General features: G+C 38.7%; 2 protein-coding genes across 26 annotated transcripts in view; both read left to right on the top strand.

Moving 5' to 3' along the window:
- dtnba (dystrobrevin, beta a) overlaps positions 1-14,989 on the top strand; it is a 46,783-nt gene extending 31,794 nt beyond the window's left edge. For 10 of the 21 annotated variants that reach the window (XR_012591331.1, XR_012591330.1, XR_012591335.1 and 7 more), the window contains one exon: positions 675-3,632. Coding sequence is in view for 5 of the 21 variants with exons in the window: in XM_074614990.1 (XP_074471091.1) it covers positions 6,802-6,872 (71 nt within the window). In the remaining 16 variants the exon portion in view is untranslated. Of the gene's footprint in view, positions 1-670; positions 3,633-6,801; positions 6,916-14,853 lie in introns of those variants that run through there. The other 11 variants (XR_012591333.1, XR_012591332.1, XM_074614996.1 and 8 more) reach the window with 2 other exon arrangements.
- Positions 14,958-22,614, top strand: part of LOC141755782 (DNA (cytosine-5)-methyltransferase 3A-like) — a 50,973-nt gene continuing 43,316 nt past the window's right edge. For 4 of the 5 annotated variants that reach the window (XM_074614984.1, XM_074614983.1, XM_074614980.1 and 1 more), the window contains exon 1: positions 14,958-15,092. In XM_074614984.1, the coding sequence (XP_074471085.1) occupies positions 15,024-15,092 (69 nt within the window). In that variant the 5' untranslated portion in view covers positions 14,958-15,023. Of the gene's footprint in view, positions 15,093-16,663; positions 16,703-22,614 lie in introns of all 5 variants that reach the window. The other variant, XM_074614978.1, reaches the window with a different exon arrangement.

Here is a 22,614-nt window from a genome sequence, read left to right as displayed (position 1 = left end):
TGTTTTCAAAGTAGTAGTTACCAACTTTGAAGTATGTGATGGTGTTTTCTTTTACTTTTGAAAACCAAAGTAGATTTTTGGAAATATGCTTATTCGCTTTCTTGCCAAGAGTTAGATTAGAAGATTGATACCATTTTCATGTCTTTACAGTAAATATGAAGCCACAGCCAGCAGCTGGTTAGTTAGTTTAGCATAAAGACTGGAACATGCCTACCAGCACCTATAACGCTCACTATATCTCATTTGTTAAATTCGTACAAAAAACCAAACACATTAATTGTGGTTTTATGTGCCAGAATATCTCTTGGCCAGAGGCAGTGACTTCATGTAGTCTTGTTATTATCATAATTAGGATTAAACTAAAGAGAAATGTGTTAATAAATGAGGTTTAGAGGTGCTCTTAGGCAGATTGTTTTTAACTCTTCAAAGAGCCAGGCTAGCACTTTCCCTCTGTTTCCAGTCTTAATGCTAAACTAAGCTAACTGGCTGTCGTCTCCAGTTTCATATTTACCATACAGACACAAGAGTATTATCAATTTAACTCTAAACAGGAAAGCAAATAAATTAATGTCCCAAAATGTCGACCTATTGCTTTAATCCCATATGACAGAATATAAAAGAAGACAAACTCCTGATTAGTTGTCTGACTGTTCTGTCGCTCTCTCCTCAGGCAGAGTGATGTTTCATCACGGCCAAAGAAGACTGACCCTGCTGGGATTAAAATATATCTTCTTGTATTAATCGTTAGCCAATGGGGATTAGAGCTCCACTGCCAATCAACCAATCACGATGCTGGACACCAAACGACCGCTGGGTCCCTACTGATGTATAGCTGTGATTCTGTGTTTGTGTGTGTGTCTTGTCACTGTGGATTTACTTTTGTTTTGATTTGATCATGCATAGCTAAATGAATCCTACTGATTTGTACTGTAGCGTGTGCGTGTGTGTGTGCGCTCTGCGTTTTTGAGGGTCAAGTAAGTGAGAGGGACGCCATGAAGAGACAGAAAGACGTGTTGAGGAAATTTGTGAAGGATTAAAAAGTGCAGGAAAGTTTCAGGATAGAGATACAGGATGTATAGTGGAGAGAAAAAAACAAACAAAAGAAAGTCAAAAAGACGAGAAGTGAGTTGTAATGTTTTAAGTTTCGGCACTGTGTGCTTAGTATTTATTGCTTTGATTTGATCTTTGACATTTATTCATTCAGTTTGAGTGTTTATGCGTACGTGAGTGTGGTCCGGCCCTGCTGAGACGATAAGCTTTAATGGGACGTTTCCTGCTGTATAAAGCCCGGCCTGGTGCAGGCTGGGAAGCTGAAGTCCCGGTCCTGGTCCAGGTGTTTGAAACCTGGAACAGATTAGCTCTACGGGCGCTGGTATGACAGCAGCTCAGGTTGTCCAGGCCTCTCTGTGTATCTCGGTACTGCAGTGGGACGACAGTCAAAGAGGAGATATCTGATTACTGTGTGTGTGTGTTTGTGTGTATGTGTGTGTGTGTGTGTGTGTGTGTGAGAGAGAGAGAATATGAAACCATTTGCTTCAACAGTTTATCAATAGAGTAGCAAAGTGGGTGGAGAAGTATTTATCCCCTTTACAAAATCTTCTTTTAAAGGGTCACATGATGATTGAAAGAAAGATGAAGAAAGTTGGTGGTTGAATTGCTCACAACTCCGTGTCCGCACACATTTTTTGCGTGACCAGTGATTTATTTTATTTTGAAAGAAGAAAATATTTATCACAAAATCATGTAAACAGAGACACAATTATTTTCCAGCAACAAGAGAAGAAGAAAGAGAGGAGAAAAAGCTAGCAATCTCAATCCTTAGGAAAAATATACATCAGGCCGGCAATAAGTCATCCAGAGTAGGATCTCATCACAACGCCGCCTTTTTGGGGAAAACAATTCCACGTCCTGCATAGAGGGCAACAGCCTAAACAGAGGAAGTTGAAACATGTCTCCAAACTTGTAATTTAAACATTCGGTTTAAATTAATAACGCTATGCCAAAGAGTTGCTGTGTAGTTGGTTGCACCAACAATAAATGCAAAAACATCTGATTTGTTCCTCTGCTATGTCCTAAAAAAGATATAATGGAGGGGCTTTATGGCTCAAAGCTATAGACAAGACCAGAGTCGCGTCATCGCCGAGGCTGCGCTCCTTTTTAGGGGAAAGAAACTTGCTGTCACATTAAACAGGAAAATACCGATAAGCTGTTGTTTAGCAGGTTAACCGCGGTTTTCACACTGACATTTAAGGCACATATGATACGTGAATATTCACTGTCAGTGCAGTAAATCGCTAAATGATGCTGGTGACAGTGACCAGCATGGCTAGTTAACGTTAGCTTGAGTGTGAGGCTGCTTCAGTAATACAGTCATACATTAACATTATCAGACTCCAACTAAATCTCAGCCTATAGATCAAACAGTTGGCTATTAACACGTTGGTTATTTACAGACAACGACTTAGCCTAACGTGATTCAATCAAATACTGTATGTAACTACAGATATCTGGATAAGCAATATCCGGCCACTGTGTTGGACGGGGAAAGACTATCAATCTTAATTAATCAACGTATCGTAAGGTATCGCAAAATAATTATTAGACGTGTAAAAAAACAAAAATGTTGTTAACGAGATGATACATGCATACAAACTTGTCAAAATTACAAACCAAACATACGTCAAATTGCATTGAAGTCTATGGGATCTTTGGTTTTCTTTTTTGGGGGTGCGGCCTTGACTTTTTAGTACCCGTATGTGCCGGTCTGATGTAGAAAATATAAAACACTTCATTGTTGTAATCAGGAACAAAACGCAGCACATCATTCATCCAAAATTGACTCATCAAACACAATTTTAAGCTCTCTTATTGGATGTTTCTTACTGCAATGCACCATGGGAGTTGTAGTTGACCTTTCTCCTTTAAGTCTTTACATACGGAGTTATGACTTTTTTTTACCAGCAGATTTTTATGTTCACCTACATCCTCAAAGTGCCCCTACTGCCAATTACCGAACGTTATGCAAAAAATAAATGAGACTTTTACTTTCTAAATTCTGCCTGCCCGAAATATCTCCTCACACTTTACTACTCTTTGATGCCTTTGTAAGCTTCCTGTACTATTAAGGGGATTGTGGGAGTTGACGTTCTCTTTGGATGTTGAACTACAACCAGCACCCCAAAAATCTGTATGCAAATCAAACATGACCCAAAGTGACTTACTGAGCTTGAATCAGATCAGGTTGATTTATTTTTATGTAGCAGATGTGAAATAATTTTATCAAAAATATGTTTTTAGCATTTCAGGGTTTTGGTTTCTGCTCATATGAAGCTGTATGTACATTTTTTGGATCAGTTTTCAGTTGGCCCTCCACATTGTTTGACTGACAGCTTGTGTCTGTGATGATCACATTTTCAGACTGACTGAGTGTGTGAATGATTAAATAAATAAATGAATGAGTTCTTGTTTCTGTGTGTGTGTTTGTGAAAGAGAGAGTGAGAGTGAAATCAAGACTGACAGGACAGACGCGTCCCGACATGAAACTGTAAACACCTTCAGCTCTGAACCTGCCTGAGCTGACGCTGTGAGTGAAAACTGTGTTTCATCTGCAATAAATAATATTTAACGTCAAACTGTCGAGTTTTGTCCGTCTCTGTGACTGTTGGTCTTAATCCCCCAGGACACAAAAGGCTGGGAAGCAACATAAAAACAAAGCTCTGATGTTTAATTCAATAACTTTCCACTACTCTACTATGTCAGAGCTCTTCCATGACCTCAACATCGTATTCCCTCCTGGTTTCTTCATGTTCGTGTACAGTTTGGCAGAACAATAACATCTAATGTAATACATCTGTGAAACAAGTTGGACACTACACTCTGCTGTATTCCTGGAAAGTGACCCATTTCTAAAATTCCTTGACTTCTCTCATCTGGAATACACCATTTGTAAACCCCAGGATGTTGCAGCAACTCCAAAAAACCTGCAGAGAAATAAACCAGAGTGGAAGATAAATCTGAAATGTGCAGTACAAGAAAAATAAGACCATGACTTAAGAGAGAATGTTGGATGATTTACATGATAAAGTTGTGGGCTAATAGTGAACAAAATGTTCCCTATTTTATACTAGGACACAAAAATCCAGTGGTGGAAGAAGTACAGTATTTATGTCCTTTATACTTAAGTAAAAGTAGCAACACTACAAGTAAAAGTCCTCCACTGAAAATGTTTTATTATATTAAAGGGACTATTTGTAACTTTCAGAAATGTCTTGTTAACAGCAACACCTGTGGCCGTTAAGTCAACGAAAGTCAGCGTCGGGCTCGCGCTTGCTCGCTCTAAATAGACATGAACGAGCATCGCTCCAAACAGTGAGGCGACACACATGTCAGCTAAAACCACAATATCACTCTATATTTCACCTGCTTGGCAGTAATGGTAGCTGACCAGACGGAGGTCTCTCCATGAACATGATTTAGATCTGATCCTAGTGTTGGCACCCAGTCGGAGACGATAACGTTTCTCTCTGCGGAGCCCCGTCACTTCACAAGACCCAGGAAACCTCTGTTGGTCTGGAGGAGCTGCAGCATTTATTTCTGCACAAGAGTCCACTGTACATTCACTAGATATTCTCAGAGCTAAACTAACTCTTCTGCATTGTGTAGTGCGCGCGCGTTCACGTCTAGAGGTGGAGCGAGAACGCGCGTGTTGCGTGAGTGAAGACAAGCAGGCAGAGGAGCGGTCTGAACAGCGTAGCCACACACGAGCGCGCATATGCGAGCACGCATGGGACACCGACCCGGTAGATTTATACCTGTAAAAAGTTACAAACAGTTCCTTTAAATCTTAATATAATTTGACTGTTGTTGAGATGGAGATAAATCTAACATTTAACTTTTGCCGTCAAATAAATGTAGCAGAGTAAAAAGTATTTTAGTCTGAAATGTAGTGGAGTAAAAGTATAAAAGTGGCATTAAAGGTACCTCAATTTGTACTTAAAGGAACAGTGTGTAACAGTTAGAGGGATCTATTGGCCGAAATGGAATATAATATTAATAAGTAAGTTTCCTTGAAAATAACAATTGTCGTGTTTCCGTTAGCTTAAAATAAGCCGTTTATATCTACATACTGAGCGGTTCCTCTTCACAGAGTCGGCCGCCATGTTTCTACAGTAGCTCAGAACGGACAAACCAAACTCTGGCTCTAGAAGGGGACATTTGCATTTTCGTGTCGGCCAACGTAGTCCTCCTACATGTTTGACACACGGGAGATGTTTTAGTTGGTTGCAATCTGCAACCTCACCACTAGATGCCGTCAAATCCTACACACTACACCTTTAAGTACAGTTCTTGAGTAAATGTACCTAGTTATATTCCACCACAGCAGAAGTCACATAGTCTTTGAGACTATGTGACTTTTTAAATAAGAAATAACACATTCTTACTCTTAAATTAAACTCTTAAACAATAAAAATGCAGTCTTGCTCTATTCTATACAGTCACAATAGGTATATATTGCTGTGAAAGTCCTGCATTCAAAATCTTACTTAAGTAAAAATAGATAAGTATAAGCAGCAAAATGTATCAGAAGTACTCATTATGCAATGTGTAAACAACATTTTATTGTTCATGTTGGAGCTAATTTTAACAACTATGTATAATGTTTAGGTATTCTAATGTATAATGCATCACATGTTAATAACTGATAATGTAACTAGTAAATAAATGTAGTGGAGTAAAAAGTACAATATTATAGCAGAAAATGGAAATACTTAAGTACCTAAGATTTGTATAGTACTTGGGTTAACTACCACTTATTTAATTAAAACATTCAACCATTTTCATCCAATCTGATCCCAATAATCTGAGGAGGAACAAAACGGAGCCAATGTTTTTGGTCATAACCCAGTTTCTATAAATAAACACCCAATTTTTCTCCTGCATGTGTGACTTTCTTTAACTTTCCTCCTGATTTAGTGTCCTCATTAGTATGGATGAGCAGTTCTCACGTTTCCCATGAGCTTCCTTCAGAGGTCACGCCTCTGTGTGTGTGTTGTGTTGTATATGTGCGTTTGTGAGGTGGGGGTGTAAACTATAGACTGAATAAAGCTCATTGAGGTTGTCTGTTGTTGGTGACCTCACTGACTGCTATAAATAACCCCCCCCACCCACCACCTCCTCCTATACTCACTCACACAGTGCAGTTATAACCCTGTTTATTAGGGATCTTTACACTTTCTTACTCTCGGAGGTCGAACTGAGTTTAACCTTCTCTTCTAGAGCAATAATCAACTAGTCATAATGCAGTAAAAGTCAATTTCATCTCTGAAGTAAAAGTTAATTCAAAATATTTTCTGATTCAAGCTTATTAAATGTGAGGATTTGCTGCTTTTTTCTGTTTGATATCATTGTAAATTTGATAATTTTTCATTTTGGACTGTTGGTCAGGCAAAACAAGCAGTTTGATGACACCACGTTGGGCGTTTTCCACTATTTTACAACATTTTATGGACTAAACTATTAAAGTAGATTGAAAAAAATAAACAGATTGATCAAAACAATCAATAATGAAAATAATAGTTGGTTGCAGCCCTAGTAAGAATGTCTTCATCCATCTTTCTATCTCTAGATGTTGGTAAATGGAGAAGGACCACATACATTTCTACATGTTTAACACTGAATCCACACTTTCAAGGAAGTGAGTTAGTTAAAGTAAAATACAACTCAAACATTCTCTTATACCGTTGTAAATACTGTAATATTCAGTGCAAACCCACTCCCCACTGCTTTTCCTCTCTTTCCTAGAATACCACATACACAGCAGTCAAGAGAGCAGGTTTCAACTCGTTGCAGCATGCTTCAGCTTCACCTGTTGAGGAACCTGCGGAGAAGAAACTAACCCGCCAAACAAGAAAACTGGTAAATGTGTTGCACTCACTTATGGGGGTTGTCGGTAGGTAGAGACAGGTAACCTAGTGACAAAACATGACAACAGAACATGTTTGGGGAGTTTTTTCTTTAATCTGAACTAGCGAGGGTGTCGTATGCTGTACAGATTGTAAAGCCAGGCACATCTGTGATTAGTGATATTGGGCAATATAAATTGACTTAACACCTTTGTGCATCAACAGTAGCTGTTTGTTATATTAGTCCAAATTCTCTCTAACACAGTGGTTCCCAACTATTTTTTTATTAATCATGAGATGATTAAAAAGATTGGAAATAAGAAAGAAAATCTGCATTCGCTACACAGATTGTTTTTTCCAGAGGTGTGGACTCGAGTTAAAATGACTTGGACTCCAGTCAGACTCGTTACTGAGCGGCAGTTGGAATAAATGATATCAAAGATAATTTTGTTTGCGTATAAAAACGATGCTGTGGTCAACGAAAAAACGAATTGCAGTATGCAAAATGTGTGGGTCGAAATTTGTTTAGGACTCGAAACTCAAAGTTTAGGACTTGCGACTTGCCAGTCTTGCCTGAGGACTTGCCTGTCTTTACTTGGCACTTGATTCTGGACTTTCCATTTATTTTTAATATTATTTTTGTTACATTTATCAAGTCATTTATTTATGTATTGCTTATTTATTGACTAATCAATTTCTTATAATGATGACACTAAACTTGCTCTAGAATATTTATGTCTTTCTCAATGTACTCACCCTGAACTTGTTCTGAAGTTACATTTAAAGGTCCCATATTGTGCTCATTTTCAGGATCATACTTGTATTTTGTGTTTCTACTAGAACATGTTTACATGCTGTAATGTTCAAAAAACTATTTATTTTCTTCATACTGTCGGCCTGTATAGACCTGTATTTACCCTCTGTCTTAAACGCTCCGTTTTAGCGCATTTCGACAGAATTGTGACGAAATTGCAACAGAATTGCGTTGCTAGGGAACAGCTTGGGTCCATGTGTACTTCCTGTCAGCTGATGACATTCACATACACTGCAACCAGGAATGAACTGGGACACATTTAGAATATTTACGTTTAAATCTGTGTAAAGGGTCTAAATATTGTATATTTGTGACATCACGAATGGGCAGAAATCCTGACAGCTTGTTTCAAATGCAGAGTTTCTGAATACAGGCTGTTTGTATTTCCCTGTGGATTGAGCGTTTCGATACTTTAACAGTATTTTTATAGGACTTAAGCCTGCTTTATAATAAAAAAAACATGAAAATCTCACTTTTTTATAATATGGGGCCTTTAATTGAAGTTTACTTCATGGAAATAGCTGTTTTAGCTTAACTAGTTAAGCTAGTTTGTAGTCTGCATACTTCTACACCTGTCCTCACTCAGGTGCAAGTGTGTGTGTGTGCTGAGCTGAGAACCTATAACTATAGACTTTAGGACCCAGCGGAAACTTTCTCTCTCCGGTGCGGCGGCAGCCTCTGCGGCTCGTGATAGAGCGAGCGAGCCGGTTGGTCGGAGAGAGAGAGACCGAGAGAGAGAGAAGCAGGCGGGGGAGCGCGAGCCAGCATCGGAGAGAGGAGAAGACCCGGTAGAGCGCGAGAGAAGGGAGAGAGAGAGAGAGAGAGAGAGAGAGAGAGAGAGTGAGTGTGTGAGAGAGGAGAGAGAGAGATAGAGAGAGAGACGACTGTCAGGGTCCGTGTACCTGAGGGACGGACGACACGGTAAATATAAACATTACATTTTGACTCAGCCGTTACAGCCGTTAACAGCCGTTTACAGTCGTTACAGCCGTTAAGTTTAAATCTACCAGTCATCTTCCTAAAGTCATCGCTCGAGCGTTGCTCCGCAGCCAAAAACCGTTGGTTCCGTTTAAACAGATGATGATGTGCGCGTGAAGAGCGCTTATAGTGAACTTGTGTGAGGATAAATCAACCGGACAACCGTTATATAACGAGGGTGTGTTGTCCGGTGTAGCGTACACCCTCCGGAGACAGCAGCAGGTAACGTTAAACCGGAGCGCACCGTGTCCTCTCTTCACCCACCACCACCAGATGCAGACAGACACATCAGCGCGCGGAGGAGCGGTTGGGGCCGGCGGGCGCGCGCCTTGCTTGAGGTTAACGGGTGCATTCGGTCTCTCACGCGCCCCCGTGTGTCACCGTGTGTGTGTGTGTGTGTTTTACCTGACCCAGTAAAAGATTATAGTCGCTACACACTCACACAGACACACGTGTGTCTCACCGGCTGCGGCTGCTCAACACACACACACACACACACACACACACACACCACCGGGATTATCCGCCGTTACTGAGAGACCATCCGGTAAAGGCCGATTGAGGTCGCTCCCAATATTAATTGTCATAAAGCGGAGCTTCCGTCAAGCTAGCAGGGAAATCTACGACACTTCCGGCGTGGACTTTAAAAATAAAAGCCCTCGTTATACACTGCGTCAAGTACAAATCTCTACGGACACTGTTATAAAAATACTGTTTAATCAGCTTGATTACTGAAGATATTGTTGAAGTGATTGATGCATATTTTAAGATTCAATGTCATAGCTTCACATCTAAAGATTATTTTCATAATTAATAATATTTTGGTGTATAAAATGTCAGAAAATAGTGAAAAATAGACAAATGTCAAATGTTTTATCTGACCACAAGTCCCGAACCCCAGGATGCTCAATTAACTGTCACAAAAGACTAAAAAAGCAGAAAATATTCACATTTGAAAAGCTGGAACTAGTGAATTTATGGATTTTTTTTCTAAATAGTTGCCTATTCATTTTCTTTCAATCAGCTAATCAAATCAATTGGCTAACTGTTTCAGCTCTAGTATGCTGTGATCACATGTTTTTAATGGTATTTTGGGTTTTAGCAACTTATGTGGAATTTACATCATACAACCAACAAAACTTAACACATGGTGTGTTTTTGCTGATCCCATTATTTTCAGACTTAAATTTCACCACTTTAAGGCCAATTATGATTAAATAGATAAATAAAGAATTCAGTATTTCCCCATGTATAAAATGTCAGAAAATAGTGAAAAGTGTCACAATTTCTGACCATAAGTCCTAAACACCAAGGTGCTCAATTAATTGTCGAAGAAGACTAAAAAAACAGAAAATATTAACATTTGAAAAGCTGCAACCAGTGAATTTTGGATATGGCTCAAACAATTGATCATTACCAAATAGTTGCCTATTCATTTTCTTTTAATCAACTAATCCATCAATTGGCTGTTTCAGCGCTAGTATGCTGTGATCACTTGTTTTTAACGGTATTTTGGGGTTTTAGCAACTTGTGTGGAGTTTACATCATACAACCAACAAAACTTAACACATAGTGTATATAAAATGTCAGAAAATAGTGAAAAATAGCCACAATTTCCCACAGTCCAAGGTGACATATGTCTTTTTTTTAATCTTACCACAGGTCCCAAACCCCAAGGTGCTCTATTAACTGTCACAGAAGACTAAAAAATAGACAATATTCACCTTTGAAGAGCTGGAACCAGTGAATTTATGGATTTTCCTGGCTCAAACAATTAAGCGTCACCAAATAGTTGCCTATTGATTTTCTGTCAATCAGCTAATCCATCCATTGGCTAACTGTTTCAGCTCTAATATGTTGTGAGCATTTGTTTTTGAGTTCATTTAAGTCATGTCCTTGTTATATATGGGGGTTTGGGGGGTTTTAGTAACTTGTGTGGAGTTTACATTATACAATTAACAAAACTTAACACATGGTGGGTATTGTTTTTGCTGATCTCATTATTTTCAGACTTAAATTTCACCACTTTAAGGCCAATAATAAATAAATAGATGACTAAAGGATTCAGTATTTCCCAATCAAGAATTTTATTCCTGGCAGTGTGGAAGAGGTTTTGAAACAGGCTTGGGGACATACAACTTTCAGTAAACATAGCTGAATAAATAAACAAATGACAAGTCTGTATGATAAAACATTTTAGAGACTTAATTGTTGGTGTCAGGTGAATATTTTTGGAGGGTTAGGGAAAGGCGTGTTGGAGGAATTGGACTCATGACCTCAGATGACTTTATCATTTCTGAAATCCTGGCTACGGCACACTTGGATCTCTTTGAAAATGGACAGCTTGAGAAATGTTAAAAGTTGGAAAATAAGAGTTACCTGCCTTTAAGAGTTCATGACATCAATGATATCATAATTAGAATATAACTACCTTTGCTCTGTTAATAAAATAAGACTTTGTTGATCATCAAGGGAGGAAATTCAGTTACAGCAGTACTAAAGAAAGGAAACAGCTATTTAAATTGAATAAATAAGACAAAGAAAATCTAAATCAGGTTTATTTCTCCAAGTATATACATAGAAGGAATTTGATTCCGTTTTTTAAGCAGCTCTCTCAATGTACTTACACAGAATAGAAATAACAGAATAAAGAATACAATAATAAAAATATAAATAAAATAAAAATCATATGTCTATATACAAGTCAAGTGTTCATACAAGTCAAGTGTTCGGGAGTTGTAAACAATACAAATAGTGCAAAGAAAGATGTCTGGAGATGTCTATATACTGTATGTACACTGAGTAGGATTATATTTTAAGTGACAGGTATGTACATATTATAATATGTACATAAAGTGACAGAAGATATGTACATATTAGAGAAAAATGTGCATTAAAGATTGTAAATTATAATCTAAAATGTGCATTAAAGACTAAATTATAGTCTAAAAATGTGCATTAAAGACTGTATATTGTAATCTAAAAATATGCATCAAAGACTATAAATTATAATCTAAAAATATGCATTAAAGACTGAATTGTAATCTAAAAATATGCATTAAAGACTCAATTATAATATAAAAATGTGCATTAAAGACTGTAAATTATAATCTAAGAATGTGCAAAAATGTATATTAAAGACTAAATTATAATCTAAAAATGTGCATTAAAGACTGTAAGAGCAGCAGTGGATATTTGGTGTTAGAGGGCTATTGACAGTGTATGACTGATTAAGTGCTCATCAGAGTGATGGCCTGTGGGTACAAAATGTTCTTGTATCTTGATTGTTTTGGCTTTTATTGTGAAGACAAATCACCTACTTCCCTGTCTTATCACCGCCTAACTCTCATTACCTTGACATACCTCTGAAGCTTTTTCTCTGCGCAACCATTTCTCCTCCCACCAGTACAGGCTTATTCTTGGGCCTTTGACTATGGTCTAAGTCAAACCATGAAGGCTGAAACAATTTAAAGCAGTGTGTATAGACTAGCTATAGGAGTGAGAGGTGTGTCAGTGACCTAAATACGCAGAACTTGGAGGAGTTGTTTGGCCTGGAGCCTGTAGCTCTTGCAGGGAGCCCCCGGGGGTGTGGGGTGGATACTGTACACCCATTTCTGCAAAGTTTCCACCCCTGTCTTTCCGCTGGTAACCCTGGCCGGCTGCCTGTTGTCTTAACAGTAGGTGATGTAAGGCCGCAGCGTGAGGAGTGACATACTGTACAATACGTCTTGAGGAAAGCCAGACATATTGGCTGCACTCACACTGTGCTCAAATCCAAATCACTGCTGAGATCCAATTTTCTTTTAGGCACATGCAAACATAGTGCTTTAAGCTCCTTTTGTGTTCAGATTGTGATCGGTATCGGAACAAATCACACTCCTGGAGTGACTGAATACGGTCACAAAAACTTTGCATGCTCACGCAGAAGTATATAAGTTTAATGGAGGCTCCTTTGGCTAAATGACATCATGTATGGTGTTATTTATATGGTAATGTGCAGCTGATCTATAGCCATGGAAAATTTAATTTTATTATACTATATTATAGCCAGAAATCACAACTCTAAAGAAAAAGTGGATGGCAGGTGTCTATTAAAACCTTATAACAGAACGTCTCAAACTAAGATTTGGTCAGCAGTTTAACCACTGATCTAGTGCATGATTTAAATCATTTAAACTAAGAATCACTGTGTGGCAATTAGGGGTGGGAATCACCAGAGGCCCCACGATACTATATTATCACAATATTTAAGTCCCGATATGATCTGATTGTGATTTTAAACATTTTGCGATATGCTACTCAGTATTGCAATAAGATATATTTGGATTTATTACCTTTTTTCAACTGCTAATTATGCAGTTTGTCTACATCTGTTTTATCTAAAAAGATCCCGTTTTCACTCTGTTCATCTCAGAGTTTTCATTCATATATCTTGAGGTCAGACGTCAAGGGAGCCCTTTGAAAATGAAATCATGCCAGTTTTTCCTTGCAAAAATTTAGCATAACTTTGGAGTGTTATTTAGCGTTCTTCCTGATGAGCTAACATGACATGTTAGCTTGTCATGACACTCGCCGTTGTTTTATGATTCTCGGCCAGAGCACATGACGATTGGTGCCAATGGATTCATTAGGTTTTCTAGTTTCATATAATGCCAGTATCTTCACTCTAGCTAAGAAGTGAAGCCCCATCTTGTTTGACTCCACCTTCTTAGTAACATTAGGCTTTCCGCTGTGCTCCTCAGCCTCTTCATTTGTCTGAAGAACACTGTGAACAGATACGAGCCTCAGAGCCAGATATGGGCACATTTAGTTGAAATCTGTTGGTAAACGCCCTTTAAAAATCTCAAGAGCTTTCAATCTGCCAAAACAGCTGGAAAAAAACGCAAATCCAAGCAGATCTAAATCACACTCAAAACTTTTTCTTACAAATCTGTCCTTGTGCCCTCTTGACGATTAGGCGACAGCATGACTTTCTCTTGTGCTTGCTCAATGGTTTTGTCACTTATTAACTTCCATATGACAAATAATGAGACAAAAGAGACCCAAAATGAGTACAAGGTCACACATGGCTCACTCTCCGCTGAAGCTCCAAAACAATGACGTGTGTGCTCGGTTGGCAGGAGTCATAGCAACTGTCAAATTGGAGCGACGTATTTCAGATGTGACGGTTTAGTTTAGTAGTCAAGTGACAGAAAATTAATCAGTATAAATGTTATTATTCAATTAATTATTAATTGCATAAAATCACTCGCAATCTCAATGGGTTTTGGACTGTTAGTCAAACAAAACATTTAAAGATGTCATCTTAGATTATGGGTACTTATGGTGGAGATTTATTATAATTATTAATTTATTTTATTTATCTTTAATGATTAATGAATACAAAAAAAGCTGAATCTGACAGCAGATCCTGGCAGCTTTAAAACACACCTAGGGACCTTTGTTGCATGCTGTCAAAAAAGGCAAAAAAACTAAAAAGATAAGATAGATAAATGATATAATAAAAAGATTAATCAGTATGGCTATTAAGCAGCCCGAGACTGTTTATAATGGAGGGTTTACTTTGCCCTCAAAAAACAGATACAGTATAATTAACAGATTAAGGACCAATTGACCCAAATCAAGATAAATAATAAGCGTCTATGGGATTTTTCCCTGTTTATACCGTCATTAAAATACAGATCTGAGTCCTGTTTGAGGGAAAAGGATTCGTTTTTGGACACGTTTACTACCTGCACTTTGACCGCGGCCATTTTGTCTAATAATGAAAGAGGACAGTTTTATCCGGCCACATCAATCAAACACTGTGACAGCCTTGTTGAAAGCTGCCCTGATTCCAGCAGATTCCTTTGAGGACACCTGTGTGTGCGTGCGTGGATGCATAAATGTGTGTTAACCTGTTACTGCTATGAAATTGAATATGTTCTGCTCTGCATGTGCAGGGGTCCCATCCATCCATCAAGTACAGTTCACTGAGACACCTTTGGCTTTATTTACAGCCTTAATCTCGGGGCTGTGTGTGTTTGTACGTGTGTGTGTGAAAGGATGAATGAAAACAAAAAAGATGTCAGCCACATACTGAGAATGATTTCGTACCCGAACTTACTGTATATCCAGTCATGTCATGTTGTGTGTGTTTGTTTTGTCTTTCTTCTTCAGGAGAGGGGGAGGACTGAGTGAGCGAGTGATCGTCCGACAGACAGACAGACAGACAGACAGACAGACAGATTGAATGAAGCTGCACCTGGTGCTTCTGAGGGACGTCCCCATGTTTTGATTTGCTCCATTTTTTACTTTCTAAACGTGGTTTCACCGAGCCGCTCCCAGCCATGCCGTCCAACAGTCCTGCAGCCGCCGAACCGCCCGAGACACCGGAGAACGACATCACCAATGACGTGGTGAGTCAGTGAGATAGATTATTAATGCTGCAAGCACAAGTACTATTACTACTACTAATGTAATGGGGAAAAGTCCTTTACTTGTGTGAAACTAGGAGAACCACAATGGAGAAAATACCCCAGTAAACACACACATCCAGCAACAAAATGCTTATGAACTATTAATATACAATGTATGGAGTCAGGTTTGTGCCAAAACAATGCTGTCTCTTTACATGAATGCGTTAACAAAATACAAACAGCAGGAGATAAATGACTCGTTAATAAAATATATGTGGGGATCTATTTAAGGACATGAATGTATATATGTATTTATATCTGTTGTATGTATTGAGTGTATCTGTACGTTTCTAGACAAGAAAATGTAACGAAAAATATCTGTCATTCTAAAACAAAAAGTATAATTTAAAAGCCTTTTTAAAAAAAATTTCATAACTACAAGTTCATTCAATAATTAATCTTTTAAAGGGACAGTGTGTAGGATTTGGGGACATCTAGTGGTGTGGCTGCAGATTGCAACCAACCGAGTACCCCTCCGCTCACTCCTCCCACTCCAAGTGTGAGGTAACGTGAGCTGCCAAGTGAAAACCTGTGGTAACGTCGTTCGCCTCGCTCAGAGGCCATCCTTACCATAATAACACTACTTTAAGAGCAACAGAAGTCAGACGGCGGCTGGCGGTACAACGGTTTTGCACTCTGTGGCTCAAGTTTCTGCAGTTTCACAAGCGTGTCGGAGAACTACGGTGGCCTCCAGGTAACGTAAAAACGCGAAAGGCTCTCTCTAGAGCCAGTTTTGTTTTTTCCCGTTCTGAGCTACTGTAGAAAGTTATTATAATTAAACTATGAAAGCGTTTATAATTATTCAGGTTGCACTCTCCAAACTCTATAAAATGTATCAAGTATTACAGCAAGTATAAGTTAGAGTACTCATTTTAATGATTGGTTCCTTTTTAGAGTGTAGACTGAGTGTATTTGATGTGTTAGCAGTGTTTCAGTGTTGTACAGTAAGTGCAGGTGGCGCAAACTAATTAATATACTGTTGAGTAATTTAAATTGTGGCACTACGTCAATGTTATGGAGCTCATTATAGAGCTGTAATGCTGTAACTACATCCATCAAATAAATGTTTACTCATAAAACATACAACATACATTTCCCACTGTACGTAGTGTTGTAAATGGGAGTGGAATGACATATAAAGTGGGAATACTTCAGTAAAGTACTAGAACTGAAAATTATATTTAAATCAAGCAAACACAGCTGTCCACCTATGACTTTTACCACCACTTGTACTACTACTATCTCAGCTACTGCCACTACCATTACTCCCCCTGTTACTGTTATTATTGCTGCTTCTATTATACATATTAAATTACTACTAGAGCTATTTTTGCAGCCACAGATATTATTACAACCACCACCAGTTTTACTACAGCTATCATTACCTCCACTACTACTTTAGTTGAGAGCTTTTTTTAGCCAACATAAACAGAAAATCTGGCACTGTGTGTGTGTGTGTGTGTGTGTCTGTAATAATTAAACTTACAGTTATTTATTTACATTCACTTCAGGCTTTTCTGCATTCCACGCACTCACCCGACCACATGCAGGTGAGACGAGTAAAGGGTTTCGACTCTCAAACAGTCACAAATGAGCACACACACAAGCACATACATTAACACACAGTCAGACATACACAAAGTGAAAAATGGCTCCTTTCATTTGCGCCCCGAGAGCCCAGGGCAGCCCTCGTAAATCTGTGAGAAGTTTGAAGTTCATTCTATAGTGCTGCTATATAAAGAGCCGTCTTACGCACTCACTCACTTCCACATTCACACACTGGCAAAGAGCCAACAAGTACAAAGTTTCCCTTATAGAGGTTTTTTTTTTCTTACTATAGAGTTTGTTGTGCTTCTTAACTTCCTGAGACTAACCTCTCAAAGAGTTTTAAAAAAAAAAAAACCCAGAGAGAAATCTGAGTGAGTCACAGAGTTTAAACAGAGAGGAAGACATGAAGATAGAAAGAGAAAAGAGGTGTGTGACTCCAGTTTTAATCCACTGCACATGACAGAAGCTACTGTCCAGATGTTGAAGATAGAAAGACATTTCTGTGATGATGTTCAGAAATAATGCCAAAGTAAACTTGTGAAAAAAAACTAAAATTTAAAGTTTGTGAAGGTGTGGGAAATATTTAAAGATGGAGAAACAAATTGAGAATGTCAAAAATTCAGACTTGTAACCTTAATGTGCATGGATAACGTCAGTGTCATGCAAAACTTTATGCTTTTCTGCTGCAAAGGGGAGATTTACACTCACAGCAGGCATTGAAATTTTAAGCTTAAAGAACTTTATTGACCCTTATTTGAGCTTGAAAATTAAGCATTGGCACTTTCCCTTAATGCACTAATCGCTGCTAAGCAAGGTCTTCTTTCCTCTCTAATGCCTTGGGTGCCAAGTGCACTCATTTACGCTACTGTACATATACAGTATGTTACAAACTCCAAACACAGTTTAAAGACTGTCAAAGGAACCACCTTGAGGGACATGTGAGATCCTGATCATGTGGACGAGGTTGTTTTACCTCCAAAGCCTGAAGGCGACAGTATGCTTGAAACAAACTGGCTCCTATTCCACAGTTCAAGAATTCAGGTCAGGGCAAAAAACCTGACATCATAGCCTCCTCCTAACTGCATCAAACTGCCTCCTGCCAAACTTCTGATCTCTCTCCACGAATAAGTAGTCTCAATGCAATTAACCATACAAGTAGGGATCTCTTCGAAGGTAATATACTATAGTGTTTCAATAAATTGTACATGCTGCTTGAGAAGTTCAAACACTGCCCTACTTTGTTACCTCCCTGTACCTCACCAGTCACTTGATTGTCTGTTTCAGAGATTTACAGAAATAGAGGAACGCAGGGCCCTGATTTCAGAGGTTACAATAAGCACTTTATTTTAAGCATATGAGGCCTTAATGCCTTGGCTGCCAAGTGCCTGTGTACATATGGTAGGACTCAACAATATGGATTGCCCAGGGCAAGTAAAATGCAACGCTAGTAAATCTAAAAAAAAACTAAACACATTGTTTTTTCTGGAGCTGATGATGGAAGTAGCCAAGTGGTGAGCCATCTCGCTTCTTTCTCATCTCTGTTGAGAGTTACACATGCGCAGTACTGATCAGGCACTGGCAAGAAAAGGACGGCGGGTAATGTCAAAGTTTATGCGCTGATTCGCAAGTGAGCATTTTAAATTATCCTGGAAACAGGAGATTAGTTGAGTGGTGTTAGAGGATGTGGTCAAAAGAGGAAGGAAGCACTGCTTGGTAGAAGTACATGAAACAGAATCCAGGAAGTCTTGCTGGATAGATCATCCTCAAGTGGTACAGACAACCATGGAAAAGCCACTCTGTCTTCAGGTGAAAAAATAGTGATTTTATTTTCGGAGCATAGGCAATAAAGCAGATCAACGAGTATCAACTGTAGGTCTTCATCAGAGACTCTGATCCAGCCAGACATCCTGTATTCTATTTCACATAACTTTAGTCTTTGTTGTTATTAGATAACCGCTAATAAATAAAACAATTTGTATAGGGGCAAATAAAAAATGTCTTTGGGCAAATACATTTCTGACCCACTTGCCTGAAGCATTGACATTGAACCCTGCACGGTATATGCTACAAACTACAAAGACACTTTGAAGATGGTATAAAGATGCTGGAGGATCTGTAAAAGCATCGCTCTGTATTTTGACCGTGTGGACGGTGTTGTTTATTCCATCTCTGAAGCCCAAAAAGATGTAGTTGTCGCCATATTGCTGACTGTTAGTGGTAAATAGCTATCAACATTATTATAACAATAACCGGGGGAGAATGGTGCTTAAGATTGGTAAATTTCTTGTGTCATTTTCAGTCCATCATAGTGTGAAATTGAAAATGTCAGCGTGTAAATGCACGTAAATGTGTAGATACTGATTATTTTAACGTTAGGATTGCGTAAATGTGACATATGCTGTGCTACAATTGTGTTTAAATGTTGTGAATCTGTTACGGAGGCTAAATCTAGAGAAATTAAAGTGTGGACAGCTTTATTGGCTTGATGATTTGGTGAGTAATAGATTCAAATAGAGAAAGAAAGCAGAAGAGTAGGGAGACACAGGGAACAGGAGAGAGACAGAGAGGACGTACTGTAGGGATGGGGAAGAAAGAAAGAGGACAAGCAGTCTGCTGCTGATGGGATCCTCCTCTGCCCGCCTGGTTTGCAGTCTGGTTGCTTAGCAACTGCAGTGGCCTAAAATAACTTGCCGGGAGACAGAAATAGACCAAAGATGGACAGATTGGCCACTGTGTGTGTGTGTGTGTGTGTGTGTGTGTGTGTGTGTGTGTGTGTATGTGTGTGTGTGTGTGTGTGTGTGTGTGTGTGTGTGTGTGTGTGTGTGTGTGTGTGTGTGTGTGTGTGTGTTGACATATTTTCTTGAAGGGATTTGGTTTTATAGCCCTACCGGTTTATATTTGACATAATTGTACGCTTTTTTTTTTTTTTTTTACTCGTCCCACTTCCAGTACACGATGAGTGCACGTGTGCTGTTGAAATGTGTGTGTGTCTTGATACAGCCATATGGACAGCACACCAGGCAGACGAGGCGCGGGGCCATTACCCGGTTCTAGCTGGTTGCTATGCTCATCGTCAGGGAAGTGACATCAAAATGTTTAGTCAGCACGGCGGCCCCGTCGGAGAGGGTTGCTAAGCAGTTTTCTGCACCGTAGCAACCACTCCACTGTCACCTCAACAGAGGGTCGACCAGAGGAGAGGGAGAGGAGGGAGGAAGCGTACAGATCAGGTCGTAATAATGGTTATAGCAGAGAGAGTCAAGAAATAGAGTGGATGTTATTATTAGGGCTGTCAATCGATTCAAATATTTAGTAGCTATTAATCCCGTAATTGTCCATAGTTCCTTGTGATTAATTGCAAATTAATCTCACATTTTTATCTGTTCACAATGTACCGTAAAGGGAGATTTGTGAAGTATTGCATACTCTTATCAACATGGGAGTGGTCAATATGCTTTTTTATGCAAATGTATGTATATATTTATTACTGGAACTCAATTAACAACGCAAAAATGACATATATTATCCAGAAACCCTCACAGGTACTGCATTTAGCATAAAAAATATGCTCAAATCATAACAAGGCAAACTCAAGACAAACAGCTGTCAGTGTGTCAGTGTGCTGACTTGACTATGACTTGACCCAAACTACATGTGATTATTATAAAGTGGGCATGTCTGTAAAAGGGAGACTCGTGGGTACCCATAGAACCCATTTATATTCACATGTGTTGAGGTCAGAGGTCAAGGGACCCCTTTGAAAATGGCCATGCCAGTTTTTCCTCGCCAAAATTTAGCGTAAGTTTGGAGCGTTATTTAACCTCCTTCGCGACAAGCTAGTATGACACGGTTGGTACCAATGGATTCATTAGGTTTTCTAGTTTCATATGACGACCTTTCCAACTTGAAAATTGTGAGTTGCGTTAATGCGTTAAAGAAATTAGTGGCGTTAAAACGAATTTGCGTTAACGATAACTGACAGCCCAAGTTATTATTAAACTAAACTTGACAGTCTCTCATGTACACACAACAAAAGAGTTCAGGCTACACAAAAATATATCTTAAAAACAATATAACACACATAATGATTGAGACAAGAAAGTTGTATTTGATGTTGAACTTGTGGAAGCTGCTCTCAGTTTTAATGCTGACAGTCTGAAGTAGGACGATATAAATGCCGTGAGAGATACTACAATCTCGTTTATGTTCTTTAAAGGAATACTTCACCCACAAAATGACCATTTTTATATCAATTACTCACCCTGTGTTACCTTTAATCCGTGAAGAAAACTTTGTTTTTCTCGCATGACTCCACGGTGAACGCAGAATCAAAAGTGGAGAAAAGTCTTGATGAATTGAAGTAAATGAGAGACGCGTTTAACAACAGCAAAACTATATCAAAACATCCGTTTACAAACTCTCACACAACTCGTGCAGTATAATCCGAGTCTCATTTATCCAGTCGTATGCTCACTACTTCCAAAACACATGCACCTTTTCTAAAACTATAAAACACTCCCACATAAACCATCTCAAGCTTGCGCACTAAGCGCACTAACAGTCCGTTTTAAATAATAAAGTTTTAGCGAAGAAGCATAGAGCCGCCTTGTTCACTTCAGCACTACAAGAGTGTAATGGTTCTCTCTTGTAACAGTGACATTTATTTAATTTCTGCCTGAGGCAGCGAATCACATGAAGAGAGCTCAAATATGAATAAAAAGGCCTATAATTAAAATCACTGTGGCTGGCAAATTCCTGCCTCCTGGCTAAAATACGATACTCGTAAAGTAACAGGCATCTCACACGATGAATGTTTTGACTGCTTAACTTAAGATGCAGCAGGTGTTGCTTATTTTATTTAGCTCTTGCACGTGTCCTCTTGGGTCCAATAAAAATGTTACACTGACCTCCGGCTCAAATCTTGCCCAGAGCCGATGTAAAAATAGAAAGTGAGGGAATTATTGGGGAGTGGAACGGGGGGGTGGTTGTTCCCAGAGATTACTACTGTGTGGGAGAGAGAATATTTACAGCTCTGGAAAAAAAGACTGTCTAATCTGATTGTGAATGAGTTGGTATTTTGGTACCTTGTAACTGATAGTGTTGGCAAACAAACAGTGATTTGTGTATGCGGGGGTCTTTTGACTTGTCATTACGTCAATAAAACAAGAGCACACCATGGCATGAAGGCAGAGTCATTGTTTTGCAAGTCTCAAGTCAAGTTCAAGTCCTAAATCTTATGTTTTCAAATCCTAAACAAGGCATTATGTATCCTTTACCAAATATAAGCAGAGTAACGGTTAGTATAGTAAATTTACAGAAATAATTAAGAGGACCAATTATGCTCATTTTCAGGTTCATACTTGTATTTTAGGTTTCTACTAGAACATGTATACATGCTGTAATGTTCAAAAAACATCATACGGCATATTTTTATGCAAAGTGCAGTACGTGTGAGGGTTTCTGGAGAATATTTATCATTGTTTTGTGTTGACAATGACAACACAAAACAATGACAATGACACTGATTTCCAATAATAAATATATACCTATGTTTGCATAAAGCAGCATATTTGTCCACTCCCATGTTGATAAGAGTATTAAAAACTTGTCAAATCTCCCTCTAAGGTACATATTTAACGGATAAAATGTGTGATTAATTTGCGATTAACTATGGACAATCATGCGATTAATCATGATTAAATATTTTAATCGATTGACAACCCTAGAATGTATTTATTAACATCTAAAAATCTAAATGGTCAGATGTGCCTCGGTATGTTTCTGTGACACAGTTACAACGATGTTGGCATGTTGCCGTCAGTACTTTTTGTTTTCATTGACCACAGCCGAGTCTTTACATCCGGATGTCGTAACCTGAAACTTTTCCTTCCAGCACACGTTAACATGAGTGGCTGCT

The sequence above is a fragment of the Sebastes fasciatus genome, chromosome 18 (genome assembly GCF_043250625.1).
Source record: "Sebastes fasciatus isolate fSebFas1 chromosome 18, fSebFas1.pri, whole genome shotgun sequence".
In the NCBI taxonomy this organism is placed as follows: domain Eukaryota; kingdom Metazoa; phylum Chordata; class Actinopteri; order Perciformes; family Sebastidae; genus Sebastes; species Sebastes fasciatus.
This window is presented reverse-complemented; position numbering and strand designations above follow the sequence as displayed.